The sequence below is a fragment of the Muntiacus reevesi genome, chromosome 7, assembly GCF_963930625.1.
Source record: "Muntiacus reevesi chromosome 7, mMunRee1.1, whole genome shotgun sequence".
Lineage (NCBI taxonomy): Eukaryota > Metazoa > Chordata > Mammalia > Artiodactyla > Cervidae > Muntiacus > Muntiacus reevesi.
In genome coordinates, this window is record NC_089255.1 from 86,690,647 (window position 1) to 86,708,953 (window position 18,307).

Genomic DNA, 18,307 nt, shown 5'->3' on the forward strand with positions numbered 1-18,307 from the left:
TGATCTTATCCATGTTGCTTAAGCTCTCTGAGCCTCAATTTTTCCCCTGCAAAATAAGAGGGATTCAAAACTTCATACAGTGTGAGGTAGCTTTGCTTATGAGAGTTAAGTGGGATATAGAAAATCAGGTGCTTGGTCCACCCTGTTTTTGTTTTTAGTTGCTCAGTCGTGTCCCACTCTTTCCGATCCCATAAACTGTAGCCCACCAGGCTCCCCTGTCCATGGGGTTTCCCAGGCACGAACACTGGAGTGGGTTGCCATTTCCTTCTCCAGGGACTCTTCTTGACCCCGGGATCAAGTCATGTCCCCTGCATTGGCAGGCAGATTCTTCACCTCTGAGCCACCGGAAAGCCCTTGGTCCATACGAGGTAGCCTGTAAACAGCAGATGTTTTTGGTTCTACCTCCTTATTTCTTCTTCAACCAATAACAGAGAGGGAAGAAGGGAAGTTGGGGCAGAGGGAGAGGGGGAGAGAGGAAGAGAGAAAAGAAACTTTCGTGAAAACTCTCACTTTGCTTGCAGATGTCATGTTTCAAGTTGATTTTGTGACAGGATGCTGTTGCATTAAGGATGTCTCCCATCATACAAGACTGTTCAAATTTCACTTTGCTGTGGGCTTCTATTTCAGGCCTTGAATGTGGGTTTCCTAATCATATATGTGGTAGCGAGAAAAATACTTACACCATCACTATAATTGGTAATATTCCCTTAGTAGTAGCCACTTGTCGCTATGAAATTTTACACACAGTATGTTGATTCATGCTCAGAAAACCTGGAGAAGTAGTTCCTGTTCTTGCTCTGTACTATACAGTAGACAAAAGTAGAGTTGTAGTGAGTTTAAGGAATTGGTGTGGAGAGTTTCAAAGCGGCAATATTTGAATTAGATTCTGAGAGTGCATAGGGTCAAGCTATGATGAAATAACTGTGTATAAGCTGGTGCAGTTGGAGTGCTGTACTTGGTAGGAGAAGTGAGGTTATAAAAGCTGATGCTGGGGCCAGACCCCCAAGGACTCTGGATGCTTTCATTGCACCTAGATGTTTAGTGCCCTTTGGAGGTTTTAAGTGGGAACTGCCATGAAGACTTTTCTCTTGAAGGATAGTAGTTCTGACCACCGTGTGGTTGATAGACAGGTACTGCTAGAGTCGTGCTCTCAACTGGCCTAAACTGAGAACAGAGGGAAGCCAGAACGCGTGCAGCAGGGGTGGGATCTCACAGAGAGAACGGACTCAGGCAGTACACAGAGGTCAAGCTGCCTGGCTGGGCTGTGGTTTGGGTGCAGAAGTTGTGGATAAAGAAAACTCCAGGATGTCTGCCAGCTTAATGGCCTGCAGAACTGGGTGGTCATGTCCTCAAGAGGTCATCTCTCTTTCCTGGAGGAAAGAGAGGGTTGGGAAAATAAAGTATGTCTAGGAGATAACCTGGGGAAAAGGAACTAGGAAAACAGGAGTTGAGAAGTCAAGGTTGGCAAAAGACAACATGTCTGGTGTCCCAGAATCTGAATTCTTAATGTTATCCACAGATGCTTCTTATCAAGCATAAAATGTGAGATCCACTGGCCTAGATTACTTCCTAACAGCTCTGAGAAATCTGAAAAAATGATAATCCTGTTCCATGCATGTAAATAGCATCCCCCTGGGTGAGATGTGCTTCCTGTTAGCCTATACAAACCGAGGAGTATATTTTAGTAAAGTGGGAAAAAAAACCCAGATAATTTCCAAAATGCATACTTCTAAACATTTTTATTTGTTCTGGTAGCATTTTAGAGATTAAAAATCTTAAGAGTTTTGTATTATTTTTGTCCAGAAGAGAGATTTGCCTCTGAGTAATTTGACAAACATTGAGATTCCTCTTAATCTGCTTCTTTCCCCTGTCATTTTCTCTGTATGTGTCTCTCTTCTCCTGTTTTATTTTGCCTTCTGCTTTTTTTTTTCTCTCTGCCTTTCTTCATCTTCTGTCCACCCAGAAATGAAAAGTGTTTCCATTGTATACGTTGATTTAGTAGTTATCTATTTTTTCCCCTTGAGGGCATGTGTAGAATATTTCACTGTGGGGATTCATCCTTATTGATTTTGCTCAGTCATGTCCGACTCTTTGCGACCCCGTGGACTGCAGCACGCCAGGCTTCCCTGTCTTTCACTGTATCCCAGAGTTTGCTCAGTTATACTGCGGTCAGAAATGCCTCCGTGTATCTTCTTGGTCTGCCCATCGTGTTTCTGCTGCAGCTCAGCTGTGTGTCCTCTTCATTTCTGGACCCTGGCTGAAGAAGTGGCCCTAATGTGTCACATCTTAGATTGCGTCAAAGGGAAAAGAGAGCTGGATATGATGTGATGACTCTTAAACCTTCTAAGTGGCCTGAGACACTTCTGCTCACCTTTCTTCGGCTATGAAGCAAGCCACACCAAATGTCTGACTTAACGGGACAGGAAATGTAATCCTCCAGAGAGAATAGATTTATTTGGGAAAAGGTTGGTAGGAAGGGGCAGCACATATTGTCAATGCAATCAACCATAGGAACTTTATGGGATTAATCTATTAATTAATTAGTGAAACACTTATCATGGTGTCCAGTGACCAGTGTCTGGTAAGTAATATATATGTGTTAGTTATTTTTAACAGAATCTAATATGAGTATAAGAAGAAGGAAGAAGAAGAAATGTTTTCATTCACCCTTCAACTTTGAAAATCCACTGTGCATGCCAAGGACGGTACTGCTGAGAGCTGAGAACAGTGTAGAAATGAAGGCCTTGGTCTCTGCCACATACGAACTGTATGTGCTTTGCTTAGTCATTCAGTTGTGTCTGACTCTTTGTGACCCCGCGAACTGTAGTCTGCCAGGTTCTTCTGTCCATGGGATTCTCCAGACAAGAACGCTGGAGTGGGTTGTCATGCCCTTCTCCAGGGGATCTTCCCAACCCAGGGATGGAACTCAGGTCTCCCGCATTGTGGGCGGATTCTTTACCGTCTGAGCCACCAGGGAAGCATATGAACTGTATGGTCCTGTGTAAAAAAAAAAAATATGAAGAGTAAAGGATAATTGATGATTCAGATTTCTTGAAGGACTAAGATCCCCATCCCCCGGGTACCCAGGGAAAACTTCTATACCCAGTCCTGCCGCCCATTTGGTTTTTATTTGTTCAACTCTTCCAGTAGCCTTTGAACTGTTTGCTTACAGGAAGCATGTCTTTTTTATCTTTGCACCCCCAGAAACTTCCACAGTGCTGCTACAGCATGAAGTGAACCTCTCGATTAAAGTGATCTTCCTTTATACAGTCTGGAAGTGGGGTGGTGGTTTTGTCCTCTTCATTAGGAACAGTTTCCTTTTCCGAATCGAGTCAGGAATTTAGCGTACATGGATAAAGCACTGAGCAGTCTGAGGTTGCCTTCCTCAGACTGCACCCGCCCAAAGCATTGCCCCGGGGTATAAAGACAGCGCCAGGAAATGAGTCTTGGTTGCCAGAGAAGCCTCTTTGCACGGCTTGCCCAAGGCCGCGCTTTGCTGCACAAGGAGCCTGTTGTATTTATATTACTTAAGGGAGACCAGTGCATTTAAATGAAAATACTTGATCTGTTTGTGTTAATGCTCTGGGTTTAATGTTTTTCTTCTGTGGGCTTGCCTTGCAAGTTTTATTTTGGTAAGGACCATAGAGAGATGAAATTTCTGGTGAGATGGGGAGCTATAATGTCTCAGGTTTTCAAACTGACATGCACATTAGTTAAGTATGGAGAAGGCTCCTCGTCTTAGTGAACTGGGACCAGAGTAGAGTGATTGTTCTGCTGATCCAGTCTCCTGGATCCCCTGGTTGCACAAACCAGACGTTAATGGGATAAGAGGTGACAGCATTGTTCTGTGTGGCAATGGCCTGTGTCCACAGTGGGTGATCAGCTGATGTCATCAGTCTCGTAAGTCAACAGACCTTGTAATTATCATCCCAAGAAAACAGGCTAGAAATGCCATCCCTTTCCTGTTCTTACCATAGAGTTAGTACATTCTGTTTTGGGAAGGAGGTGCTGCAGACCTGGGTATTGATATGGAAATGCCATTTCACAGGGCTCTTTATTTGGGGGATTCTTTTTTTTTTTTTTTAAAACCAGTGACTATATCTTAATATTTCAAAATAAAGGCCCCCACCTGGGATGTGGTAATTGTTAAAAACATAGAGCCTGAAGGGACTTTGGGAATGGAGACCATCTCTCTCAACTTTTGTCTTGAATAGACCTAAATTGATGAAAAGTGGTGGTTGGGCTTCCCTGGTGGTCCTGTGGTGAAGACTCTGTGCTTCCAGTGCAGGGGATACAGGTTTGATCCCCGGCCAGAGAACTCAGATCCCACATGCTGTGTGGCATGGCCAAAAGGTAAATCAATAACATACAGAAAATAAATAAATAAAAATAGCCCTTACATTAAAGAAAAAAAAGAGTGATGGCGATGTCACTTTCTCAGAAGCCCTCCTCGGCCCGCACGGTTCTCGTGGTCCCTGGGTCGACAGCGCAGAGGTTGTCCTGAGACCTGTGCCCCGTTCCCACCATCTCAGGCGTCTAGCCGCTGTTTGCTAAGTCACGGCCGCAGCCCCGAGCGCGCCCTCGGTGCTGACTGCAGACCACGGTCCCCAGTGGACTTCAGAGACTTCAGGCAGCTAGAGGTCAGTAAGAAGAGCTCTGTCCGTGGAGTCAGAAGGCTGGACTCTTGATTTCCAGCCACGATATAACAGCCTTGTGGCCTCGGGAAAGTCGCCTAGCCTCTCTGGATCTCACCAGACAAGTGGTACAACCCATCTCGCAGTGGCGGTGCCACGTAAGTGACTAGGAGGAAGCGAGCACGTGCTGCTGTTTCATCACGGTCTCGGTTCTCTTGGGAGCACAGAGTCTGAGACAAAGACTTGGGTCGGGCGCTTTACTCGGGAGAGATCCCAAAGGTGGGAGTGAAGGAGCAGAAAGAAGGAGTGGGATGGAGACAGACCGACATGCGCGTCCACGGTCCAGGAGTCCACCGTGAGCAGGTTATAAGTGGGGCTGGTGGAAGGTGCCGTGACGCGCACCGCCGAGAGCTGTCTGTCCCCTGGACGGGAGCTCAGGACATTTGTCCTTCAGCTCCATCCCTGCCCCTGTGGGTCAGCCCCCAGCGCATTTGTACCTCTTGTGCGCAGACAAGGAGAAGGCCGAGGAGCTGGCTCTGCTCGAGGCGGTAACGGTCAGACTGCATGGGAGGCGGTGTGCCACAGTAACTGCCCGCCGCCCCCGGGGCTGAAATCTGAGCTTGGCTGAGCGGACGTGATGTGGGGCCTTGAAAGTGTCACCTGCTGGTGTGCCAGCCTGTGGTGGCATGTTTACCCTTCACGTACATCTCCAAGATTAGCTTTTACCTTCTTCGGGCTTTATTAATAGGTCCTAAGTGCTGGGACTTGGAGAAGGAAATGGCAACCCACTCCAGTACTCTTGCCTAGAGAACTCCGTGGACAGAGGAGCCTGGTGGGCTGCTGTCCATGGGGTCGCACAGAGTCAGACACGACTGAAGCAACTTAAGAGTGCCTGCATGCACTGGAGAAGGAAATGGCAACCCACTCCAGTGTTCTTGCATGAAGAATCCCAGGGATGGAGGAGCCCGGTTGGCTGCTGTCTATGGGGTCGCACAGAGTCGGACACGACTGAAGCGATTTAGCAGCAGCAGCAAGTGCAAGGACTAGATCCTAGTCTTGGAAATTGAAACAATGAAGTGAAATCAGGTGCTACTTTTCACTGACCCCTGCAGATTAGATTTTCTGTTTCAAATTAAGCAGCGTTCCCCATTTCCTCCGTGTTCTTTACCCGGACTCACCTGGACTCACTCCTCCTCAGACACCTGGCCTGGGACAGTCTAGGGGCCATGACCCTGGTGGAGCAGCGGGGAGAGTTTGCAGGCAGACTGACTGGGGGCTGAGTCCTGTAGCCGTGTGACCTTGACCTTGTGACGCTCGGCCTCTTGTTTGTAGACTTTGATAAACTGGACCATCCTCATAATCTGAACCTAAATAAGATCATGTGTGCAATGTACTTTGTACCTCCTTCATTCCAGTTTGGATTTCCCAGAAGGATGCGTTTTCTTTTGGCTGGGAAAAAATATATGTATATTTTGTATTATTTTTACGTGTCTGTATGCATACATAGGTAGTGTTTGATTTACATCTGTTGCCTGGTGTCTTTTAGCTTCAAATGTGTCTCACTCACTCAGCTGCAAAAGGCAACGTTCAGGTGTGTCTGCACTCCTTCCTTTTCTTCCTCCATCTTCAATAAATTTACTCTGTCATTTATTTGTTCTTTTGCTTCTATGTATTCACCTCTTCATTCAATTATATGTATTTATTACTTTACTGACCATCTTCCTGGATTGGTCCCATTCATTCTGTTGCTAAAATACTGCTTGTAACTCTCTTCACCTCCACTACTGTTATGCCCGATGTCCGAATCCTGGAGCGGGAAGAGAGAAAGCCTCCAAAACAATGCAACTTGCAAAAAGGGAAGTTTATTACTGACTCGAGCCAGGGCTCCTGCCGCATCCAACGCAGTGGTGCGGGGTCAGAGAGCCCCAAGCCCAAGCTGTTACACAAATTTATAGGGTGAGCATAGGCAGTTGGTAGCTGGCTTAAGCGGATTGGTTACATGTTTGCAAAGCAAATTTATTGGTCCAAACTTTCGCGGGCTTTTTTCAAACTTGGGCGTTCGTGGGCTTTTCAGTTTTCCCCTGATAGGTTCCCTTTTTCTTACTGGGCGCATGTTGATTGGCTGGCTCCAGGTGGCCTGATGGGGGTAGGGAATCTTACCATTTCAGGGGAAACCACAACTTAGGTCCAGGCCACCTGTCATGGTGTTAGCCCTTGCAGCCTCACACTACCATTTCTTCTCCTTGCCTCAGCATATCTACTAATTTTTTATTTAATTCACTCAATTCTGTTTATTAACTGGCTGCTTGAGTTTTTTTGGTTTTTTCCTAGTACGTTGAGTACCTTCTTGGTGTCAGATACTTTGCCTCATTGCTAGGGATCACCAAGGTGGCATGCTCTTTCTTAAAGGGCATAAAAGTGGAGGCACTGCAAAAAAAAAAAAAAATGTAATGCAAAGAAGAGAGTGAAGATTTACAGTATAAAAGTACTGATGAATTAATTGACGAAGAGGTGAACACTTCCAGCTGGAACGGTCGGAGAAGGCTGAGGAGTGATGGATGGAGGTAGACCAGTTATGAGTGTGTATGAGCGAAGACTAGTGGAAATGTCTTATGGCTTTCTTAATCCCAATCCCTTAAGCACAATATTACTTATGAGTGATGAACGAAACCTTTCAGTTCATAATTGGACAGTTTAAAATTCTGTTTTTTAACATAGAAGGGTCACTTTACAAGGAAACACCAGCTGGAAATGTACTAGGAGGATGTTAGGAGAGCGGGCTCTAGTGTGTATCCTGATTAAAGTCTCTTTAGCTGAGTTTCTGTCAGCCTCCAGATCTGTCTTCAGTGCGAATCAGCAAGATCACATACCGAGATCCTAAAGCATAGCGTTTGTTTAAAGCCTTTATTGAATGTGTTACAATACCACTCCTGTTTTATGTTTGGATTTGGGGCTCTGAGGCATATGGGATGCCAGGGGTGCTCCCAGACCAGGGATCAAGCCCGCCTCCCTCACACTGGAAGGCAGAGTCTTAACCCCTGGACCACCAGGGAAGTCCTGGAATCGCATTTTAAATAATCAAAGGAAGATTAATTTGCATTAATTATATCCTGACAGTGGTAGGAAAAGTACTAGCGTATTTTAGAAAGTTCTTTTTTAGGAAACAAGAGTAGAATCAGTATCTGCAAAAATATCGTTCTGCCTATCCCTGCTCAGATTGCCCTCATCGCTTGAAAAGTGGCTTCATGGAGAGAGATTATCACGAGAAATCCTCAGACTGTCTTCCACTCACCCCTCCTAAGCAGGGCTGTAAATTTATGACTTGTAGGAGAGATTTGCCAGGAAATTGTGGGCGAGATTTTTTTTCTCATCTTTTGTGGAGTCCTTTGTTCCTTTATCTGCCCTGGATTCATTCCATTTCAGAACTGTCCTGCTCTGTTCTCCTGGACAGGGTGAACGTGTTCATTTTACGCTGTGATCACAATGTGTAAAGATCCTGTTGAATGAGTTGCCGGTGTCTAAGCTTTGTCATTGTTCTGTTCCTAAGGGTGGGCCGGAGCATGCAACTCAAACCATGCTGGGGAAAGAATTAAAAAGGAAGGAAGGGAGGGAGAGAGGCAGGGGGACAGGGAAGGGGGAATGAAGGAAGGAAGGGAGGAAGAGGAGGTAGAGAGAAAGAGACAGACTGGAAAGCAAGCCCAGAACTCAGCCACTTTGTGTCATTAGCAGCAGTGGTGGCTTAAGGTGCAAATTAGCCCTGTACTGAGACAGTCACACAGGCAGTGAACTCTGAGCCACACTTCTCATCCCCAGGAGGCTGCCAGAGATGGTACCAAGTGTGGCTGATGTTAGGGAGAGAAGACACAAATAGCAGAGGTAAGCTCCCTTGGCTAATAGGATCAGTTGTGGCTTAACTTTTTCTGGAGTCTTTCTCTGCTCAGGCGAGGGTACCTCCATCCCCCAGGTGCTCAGACCAAATCTGGGAGTCATCCCTGATTCTTCTCTTTCTTCCTCCTACTTCCAGTTCACCTCCCAAACCAATCTCCAAGGACTGTTGACCCCACTTCTAAAGTATATCCAAACCTCACCACTTCTGTTTCTACTGGTACCTCCCTGGTCCAAGTCGTTTTCATTTTTTCACCTTAAAGGCAAAGCTCTTCAGTACCTGTCCTTGCCTCACTGTTGATCTCTTCTGGCCCAGTGCATTCATAGCATCTGCAGTGAGTTTTAAAACTTAAATTCAGTCTCATTCCCTTGTTGAAAACTTCCCAAGGGAAGGAGAGGATTTAAAGCAACATTTAGAGCAGATTTCAGATTCTAGAGAGGCTTCCCTAGTGACTCAGATGGTAAAGAATCTGCCTGTAATGCAGGAGACCTGAATTTCATCCCTGGATTGGGAAGATCCCCTGGAGAAGGAAACGGGTTACCCACTCCAGTACTCTTGCCTAGAGAATCCCTTGAATAGAAGAGCCTGGCGGGCTGCAGTCCATGGGGTTTAAAAGAGTTGGACACGACTGAGCGACTAACACTTTCTAGAACTTTTAGGTTCTAGAGATTGTGATCTGGATTCTGTCTAGACTGCAGCCTTCTCTCTTGCTGCACACTTGCCCTTGGGCGCAAGCTTCAGACATCATGAGCTTCTTTCTGTTCCTCCAACACGCCAGCCTTGTTTTGGGCTTCTGCTCTGGCTGTCCCCATTGCCTCATACATTTGCATGCTTGGCTCCTTCTCCGATGTCCCATCTCACTAAATAGCTCTCCATCCAACCTGGTTCAAGGCCTGAATAGCAGCGTCACCTCCGAGAAGACTTTCTGGAACATTTTGCGCTGTAGCCAATCCTCTATGCCCACTTTCTCATTGTATTATCCTGTTCTGCTTCCTTCATAGAACTCAACCCTGTCTGAAGTTGTCTCATGTTCTTTCACTTTAGTTTTATCCTTCATCATCACCCACCCCAAAGTCGCCTGTGAGCTCTGTAAAGGGGGAGGACCTGGTCTGTCTTGTTCCTTCCCACATCCTCCACGCCTGGGATGGTGCCTGTGCCAAGCTGATGCTCCGTCGCATACCTGCTAAGTTGTCTCAGTCCTGTCCGGGTGTGTGACCCTGTGGACTGAAGCCCCCCAGTCTCCTCTGTCCGTGGGATTCTCCAGGCAAAACACTGGAGTGGGTTTCCGTGCCCTCCTCCAGGGGATCGTCCCCGCCCAGGGATCAAACCCCTGTCTCTTACATCCACCTGCATTGTCAGGCTGGTTCTTTACCACTAGTGCCACCTGGAAAACCCATGGCCATTTGTTAAATATGCGGATAGACTCTCTGATGTGTGACCAGGGGTCACTCGCAGGACGCTGTGAGCATGGAAAAGCAGAGTAGACGGTGAGCCACAGGAAAGGAATGGCAGCCCCGAGATGGACACGCTGCACGTGGCGGGTCTGACGGGATGTGTGTGCGCGCGCGTGGGTATGGATGGGCACACGCGTGTACACGTGTGTTCAGTCATGCCTGCCTCTTTGTGATCCCAAGGACTGTAGCCTGCCAGGCGACACTGTCCTGGAACTATTCAAGCCCCATAAATACCAGAGGTGTCTTCAGTGGGTTTTGACTAGAGTCCGGCCTCCAGGAGGGACCGTGGGCTCGAGCTGGATGACTTGGTGGCTTGACTGTCTTGCCACTCACGGGAAGACCTCCTAACACCAGGCTTCCAGAAGGCCTCCTTTGCTTGCCCATCTGTTGCAGGAAGTATGGCAGTTCTTTCCGAGTCCTGAGGATTCTGGTGAGGATGACATGATCTTTTTGAAATGTTTCACCAAATTGGCTCTATAATTAAATATGATTTAAGCTTCCCCCCCACCCCAAAATGAATTCTTTTGGTAAAAAAACAATTGTCAAAATGAAACACCTCTCACACTCTGTTGGGTTGTTGGCTCAAAGAAAACAAGCAGAACCTGAAATTTGGGGGGGAATGAATAAAATACTTGTGTTTGCTACTTCCCTGTCACCCTCCTTATTCTTTAGTTCCTTCCTTTTCTTCCTCACCCCTGCTTTTACTTGCTGAATCTCTCCTCTCTGGAGAGGAAGATTCATAAAAATATCTGGTGCTACAAGCTAAGGAAAGTGTGTGTCATAGCTCAGCTAGCCCAACCTAAGGTGCCACTGGAAATAAGGTAAGTTTTTGGCCTTTAAATATTTTTTGGTGTTCTTTAAACCTAATAGAGTCCATTATGTGTACTTGTCATATCATTTAGATGTATCGTCACATGCATTTCACTATACCTTTCTAAAGGAGTGAATTTCATGTTTTTTTATTCGTTTTAAGAGTCCTGATTCATGTGAAGCAAGTTCCAAGAGAAATCAGGTTGTTGTTCCTTTTCCCTTTCTGCACAAAGAGCAAGATGTTCAGTGATCACGGTGCAGGTCTTAGTCCCCCCTAGTCCCTGCCCTCCTACCCCCACAAAAAGTTCCTAAATGCTACCCACCCACTTTCAAAAATAGCACTTTGTGGAACATGGAAGGAGTGTCTACTCCCTGCATATGAGCAAAACCATCTGGTTTAGTTGGTTTGGACAGGTCTTAGAAATATATTGACAAATTATTGAAATGCGAAATATTTGAAAAATTTGTAGTTTTTCTGGTTATATTGCTCCTGGGGGGAATAAGAAATTCATGTAATGTGAATGGTCTGTTAAAAAGAGAAAACAACAACACACAACTAAATAGATGCAAAGTGATTAAAATCCACAGTCTACTCTGTGAAGAAGTGGGCCTTTAGTAATGCTCACCGGTAGGTTTTCCCCACACACTTCCATTCCTATCTTCCCAAAGAAGGAACATTCTGCTAATATCTGAGTGTCATCTTCTTTCAAGCCATCAGCAATGATTTCTCTCCCAGAGGGTACTTTTCTCCTAGTTTTCATTCTGATTTTATTCTTAGCTCTGGCCTCCTTGAAATTACTGTAGGATAGGTCGAGAAAACAGCCTAGTTTGTGTCCTTCATCCACAATTTTCATTCTCTGTCCCCTGCTCATCAGAGAATCTTCTGTGAGACCAGCCTTAACTACATCCAACCACAAGAGAGGATGCTAGCCGAGTTTGCAGTGAGTTTGTGCTGAATGGGCATGGGGTGTGGTCCTACTCAGAGGATTCACGGGAAGCTCTCTGTTCTCTAATAACGAACGGATTCAATGCTCCACTTCTGCGGATTGCTACAGCCCCACCATCTCTGTCTTCAGTTTTGCATCTTTGCTGCAGTCATGGGTGTCATTACCTGGAAAATTCAGCTAGGGAGTGTCAGACAGCTTGTTAGTTTCCTGTATTTAGATCAAACGTTAATGATCTCAGCAGTCTAAAGGATCAAAAGGTTGCTTTGTGATCAATATTTATTACTTAAACTATAAAAAAAAAGGAGACATGCATCTAATGTGTACCAAGTTGCAGATCATACTTCTCCAAGTTGCTAAGAGGAAAAGGACAGTGCTGGAAAATCAGTCGTTTCGATTATATGTATATTTATTTATTTAAGTTCTCACCAGTTCCATTTTAAATCTCAGCTTAAAAATGATTTCTTTCCTATCTGTACCATCCTTTACTTTGCAGTAAAGAGCTCTTTCCATTCATTGTTTTACTGACTCTCTGTGCTTGAACCTGCCAGAGAAGTTGTCCCAGACTAACTCCTCTTATTCCTGTCCTTTGGTCTGTTTCGACTTTCAGCTGGTGTCTGCTGCTTGCATGACTTATCTACCCATTTTTATGCTTAGGCTACCGATTAGGAGTGCTCTTCCCCTCTATTTGTGAACATTTCCAGCTGAGTTTAAACCTCACTTTCCTTCTAGTAGGACAAATTGACCTTTTGGCTTGATTAAAGGTAAATGCCATTGACTCTTCACTTTTGAAGGCCAAGTGTTTTCCAGAAGCCCACTAAGATTTCTCTATTTATTGCTTAAAAAATAAATATCAAGCAATACTTGTTTCTCTGCCATTTTAAGGAAGTGAGTGTGAATTTTTTTCCCCCTACTCTTAGAGCAGTGAGTATTAGGGGGGGTTGGAGGTATCAAGTATAATCAAACTGTATCAAGTATAATCACACTTCTTTTTTCACATTTTCAATCATAGTCCATCATATCCTAAAGTTTTAGAGTCAGAGTTTGAATTTAGCCATAGTCAGTATTTCAAGGATTCCAGAAGTACTTAACTTTTAAAATATCAGTGGCATTTAAGACACGTTGGGCTGAGGCAAAGGTTTTACATCTTTGTGGCTGACATGGCACTAATGTAGCCATGTCCTAAACTGACGATGTTTGTGTTAGCGTTTGTCCCTTTTATCTTGTCCCAATCCTAAAAATTGAGTGATGTGCAGAAATTTTCTAAAGATCAGATGCCACCTGTCAGAGCTCTTTAAATAGCCTGTATTTGTAGCAGTTCTGCCTCCATAGCCAATATTTTCCACATCTTTCTTTACTTTATTCTCTTCTATTGAAGCATTTGCATGTAGAACAAAGAGGATAAAAGCATAAAAAAACAAAGGCAGATTTGTTTCTTCTGAGAACATCTGTTCTTGCTTCAAAAGTCCCCACGTGATGTGTGGGTCCCTCTCCTCAAGGCCCACAGAGTTTGCTGTTGTAAAGCGGACACATGTCACTCCTAGACCTGAACTTAATGAGATCATGAACAGTGCTACATAACCAGCTGAAATGGAGGGAAAAACCTGTTACAGTGTATGCATTTTAGATAATATCAAAGACAGGCACACTTAACGGAGGCTAAGACTGAGTATTAAACTGTTTGTTATAGAGTTACTTTTTTTTTTCTCAAGATTCACTGGTCTCATGGCATCGTTATTGAATTCTGGGTATATGTGGTCCATTCTAAGTTTCTTCACTGAATTCTCAGAATTTTTATAAATATGGATTGCCCTTGGAGTATAGGTACGTCCTGAAAAGTATTAAACACAAATTACCTGCAGAAGACCTTGTGATTACAAGAAACCTTTCCACTTGGAGAGCCTGTTTGAGTTTCAAGAAGGAAATTTCACCAAACTGCAACTGCATTCATAACTCTTAATAACCAGAGCTTAATAGAAATGTTAATTACTCAACATTAAAGGATCTAATTTAAAACTACCCAGCCTAAAAGATCTCTGCTCAAGTGATATTCTGTTTTCTTTTCTCCCCTAGACAGCATAGAGTATCTTCAGTCTTGGAGGCAGAGGAATGGGAAGACTAGCTAGTGAAAGTTATATAAGAAGTTTCAAAATTACTTAGATAAGAGTACGCTGACCTTATTTTGATCGTTTCCAAAGAAATAAAGCTCTAAGTAGACATCAATTATTCAGCAAGCACTCATTAAAGCGCCTACTGTGTGCCTGGACCTGTGTTCCTATATGCTGGAACTGAATGTGTGGTCTTCTGAAATATTACAGATGCCTAACATCCGTAGATGCCAATCCGTGTATTGGCCAGTTAAATGTTTCATCTCTTAATGTTTTTGCAAGTTATTCCAGAAATAAGACTTTCCATGTACTGACTGACTAATGTAGGAAGATTGAAGCAGCTTCTTTCTGCAAGGGCTCAGCTATGTCTGTAGAGAGAGCAAACTTTTTCTAAGAATTCTGGTTCTACACAATCTTCTTTGTCTTCTCAACTTACATCTCAATTCCATAGTGAATGGAGCATGATATTCCTCTCCCCTTCATCCCTAACTGAAGTGCTTTGATGCCTCAGTGTTTGTCTTGCCAACGTTTGCCCCTAAATACCAACATTCACTGTAACACCCGGTTCTTCCAAGGACTCACTTGAACATCATCTTGAGCATCTTAATTATGAATCTTCTGGGACAGTTTGGTTTGTTGCCTTATTTAGTGGCACATTTTAGAATATTCTTTTGACCTAAACAGGTTTCATTTTGGAATTTTGCATTATTTCGTTTTTTAAGTCTTTGTATCTCTTTGGAAGATGATGAACAGTGAATAAGTCTGAGGCCCATTGTATTCCCTTCAGGAGCATTGTTTATAATGGAGTTTAGACCTTGACATTATTATTATTGTAATGATTACTGTTGTGATTCATATAGTCACTGAATTCTGGTAAGACCATGGGTTAATGGAAATGTCAAATTAAAAACATAGACTGCAGAACTCTTTTCTCGTCCAATTGGTGGATACTCTCTGAAAGCCAGACTGGTGTATTATGCCTGAGTGATCAAATGGTTCTAAAAGAATGTATAATGAATTTCCTATTTCTTCGAGAAATTCACCTGAAGTCTAAGACTTTGGGAAACAGAATGACAGCTGACTACTCTTTCCTGTAAATATTGCCATTGCCATTTAAAATGTCTTGCACCTACAGATAAAAGAGGATACTTCTTTGTTATTGCCCATTATGATTCAGTTGAGATTTTGCATTGGGGACTTCAGCAGAGTGTCCCTGTGACTCAGATGGGCTCTGGAGGGGGCTGACTGCTTGAGCATTGCTGGGGCCATATGCACCAGTGTGGCTTTGACAACTCTGATGCCATGAACACTGCTTTTAAGATTAGCCCTAACTTTGGCACTTACCACTGCCCGTAGGCAAAGGACCAGAGACCCTGTACGCGGGGCAGAAGCTCAACGACAATGAGTGGCACACCGTCCGGGTGGTGCGGAGAGGAAAAAGCCTTAAGTTAACCGTGGACGATGATGTCGCCGAGGGTGAGTAAGCTGTTCGAACTTTATCTCTCTCTGCGCTCAGACTCCTCTTGGTCATTCAGTGAGCAAAGGGCTTTTTGTTTTGCAAACCTTGTATTTTGCTAAACAGAAGTCACATGTCTTGTTCTGTGTTGACAAGCTCAGGTAAGACTAAGAAGATCTGCCTCTATATTTTCAGAATCCCTTTTCACTGATCTATATTGCAGAACTCCTCCACTACTGTGGTTACGTATTGATGGGGCTCTCTCCTTAAGCATGGAGTGTGTGTCTGGAGAACGGAGGTAGAGTTCTAGAGATCCTTCTATTATTCAGTTACTCAAAACCCACTTCTCAGTCATCCCGAGTGCTAGTTCCTTCCCTTCTGAATGAGTCACTCTCTAGTAGAGGGAGATGGGTAAACCAGAAATTCAAAACTTTATAGGTACAAGTAAGTATCAAAAGCAGTACATGACACTTAGAAGGTGCTAAATAATTACTCATTTATTTAATAATTTATTTAGTCATTATTAATTGGCTGCCTACTGTGTCCCAAGTCCTGCTTTAGACGGTGCTGGGATTGTGGTGGTGGGCAATTAGGCAAGTCCTGGGTCTGGTGGAATTTACATTCTAGGAGGGCAAGGAATAAATGAATGAATCTTTACATCCATAAATGAACATTCAGAGCCTCACTCAAGCAGTAAGCATTTCTTGATAGCCTGGTATATGTCAGGAATATGCTAGGGATTGTAGAAGTTAAAAAGGAAGCACATGAGATTACCTGTTTCCTTCAACAATAAATAAATTTTGTGTGTTAGATAAGACTTGGGAATTTGAAAATAAGACAGGGAATATATAATGAGATTCTAATTTGAGTGGGTAAGATTATAATTTTCAATCTGGAGAGAAAAGTATCAACTTGAGCTGGAGAAATCTGGAGTGGCTTATGAAGGTAGATCTTTGGGCAGAATTTGATGGATCATTTAGTAAGATCTAGGGCAGAAGAGCAGAGAAGGCAATGGCACTCCACTCCAGTACCCTTGCCTGGAAAAATCCCATGGATGGAGGAGCCTGTTAGGCTGCAGTCCATGGGGTCACAAAGAGTCGGATATGACTGAGCGACTTCACTCTCACTTTTCACTTTCCTTCACTGGAGAAGGAAATGGCAACCCATCCCAGTGTTCTTGCCTGGAGAATCCCAGGGACGGGGGAGCCTGGTGGGCTGCCTCCTATGGAATCGCACAGAGTCGGACATGACTGATGCAACTTAGCAGCAGCAGCAGCAGGGCAAAAGAGAGAAGGCATCTTTAATGCATCTTACGTGATGCATTTTAAAATTTATACTCTCCAATATTCCAGAGCAGTGCATATCTCTTATGCAGACTTCTTGTCCATGTGGGAAAGGAAAATGTCAGGGAGGATGGGGTGTTATGTGGAGTGCTGTTGGTGTCAGAAGACCTGGGCCCCGATGCTGATTCTCTGCAGGATTTTGTGAAAGTCACTTACCATTTCTGGGCCTGCGAGATGAAGTCAGGGGCCTAAGCCATATCTACAGTGTCTTCTGTGAATATCAGTCAAAGTCGAGTCAGGATCCTTTGGTTTCATAGTCACTGTCACTAAAATGCCTTATACCTTTGGGATAGAAATAATGCTAAACCTCCCTTTCCTCATTTCCTCTTGTTGAAATTCTGTTGAAACTTCAAACTTCTAAACTTGAAATTCCGTTATTGCTAAGGCTGTGTGCAGCATTAAGTCTCTGCGGTGTTTGGTTCTGTCATTTAGTTTTATAACTAACTTTATGAGCCTGAGAGTCTGTGCTTATGGAGTTGGGCCTTGCAGAGAGCCATGTGCGTGTGCGTCTGCAGGTAGAAGTGTGTGTGTGTAAGTCAGGATTGAGAACCTGGATACAGGCAGAAGATCCACATACATCTAGTGCCCAGCCATCGTTAGATGCTGGCTTAGCTGTTGTACACACATCAGCTCCTTTAATCTTCTAACGTACACCATTGCCTTGCAAATTGACTGTTCTGGTTGTCATTTTACGTAAGGGGAACATGAATTTAGAGGCAGGTGTAAGAGTAAACTCTAAATTCATGTCTGTGTGATTTGACCCAATCAAACTACTTGCTAGACTTCACAGTTTATCCTAATAAAATGATTTGTCTTACACCATAGGTACAAGATAGTGGAATGGTTTGGGGTGAGGTGAGGAATACCTTTCAGAAGGTAGTCAATAGGACCCACCTCCTTTCTTCCCTCAGAGAAGACAAACAGAACTGCAACAATAAGCCATTACCCTCCAATTGTGCAGAGACATAACTTAGTAGTGGGGAGTGAAGTTACTCTTCTACATGCCTGAAGGGTAACTGAGCTTTATGTAATGAATATAGCAAAGAGATGTAAAAATGATTGTAAGCTTTAGGACCCACAGCCAGCCTGAGTTAATTATGCAACAACTCCCCGTGAGGGAGTGCAGAGAGGAGCCCTCAAAGGCGGCTGTGAAACACCCCACGTCCCTTGCTGACTTCTCTGGATTCAGCTCAGTAAAGCCAACAGTACTCTTTGCAGCGTGTTTTGAACAAACAGCCACTAGATGGCGACCTCACCCCTCTCTCTGCGGACAGTGCGTTCCATTTATTTCCATAGGGAAATTATATGCCCTGAAATCTTAAGAACTGCAGGACTGAGGATACAGTAATGTATATTGCCTCCCTCAGTCAGTATCCTTTTATAGAAATTTTAGAATAAAGGTAATTATAAAGTGTGCTTTCTCTTAACCACTAATAATTAAACTGCAGGATTAAACAATGCATGCCCAAGTCATCTAGTAATTTGATATTAGAAATTAATGAACCCCAAAATACCCCCTACTTTGCTGCTGATGGAAAAAAAAGGAACCATGCAGATAAAGAAATTTGGGAAAAGAAAAGAGCTATTTTGCTTATGAGCTGCAGCCTTGGGTTGCTTCTTACAGTGATAAGGGGTTTGGGAATTTTAATTTTAGCTCACAGAAGTCATAAAA

The 18,307-nt window shown here is 44.0% G+C and overlaps 1 protein-coding gene across 3 annotated transcripts in view; it reads left to right on the forward strand.

Annotated features, from left to right (window-relative positions):
• NRXN3 (neurexin 3) overlaps positions 1–18,307 on the forward strand; it is a 1,687,603-nt gene that overhangs the window by 746,013 nt on the left and 923,283 nt on the right. For all 3 annotated transcript variants that reach the window (XM_065940342.1, XM_065940340.1, XM_065940341.1), the window contains one exon: positions 15,193–15,312. In XM_065940342.1, the coding sequence (XP_065796414.1) occupies positions 15,193–15,312 (120 nt within the window). The remainder of the gene's footprint in view (positions 1–15,192; positions 15,313–18,307) is intronic.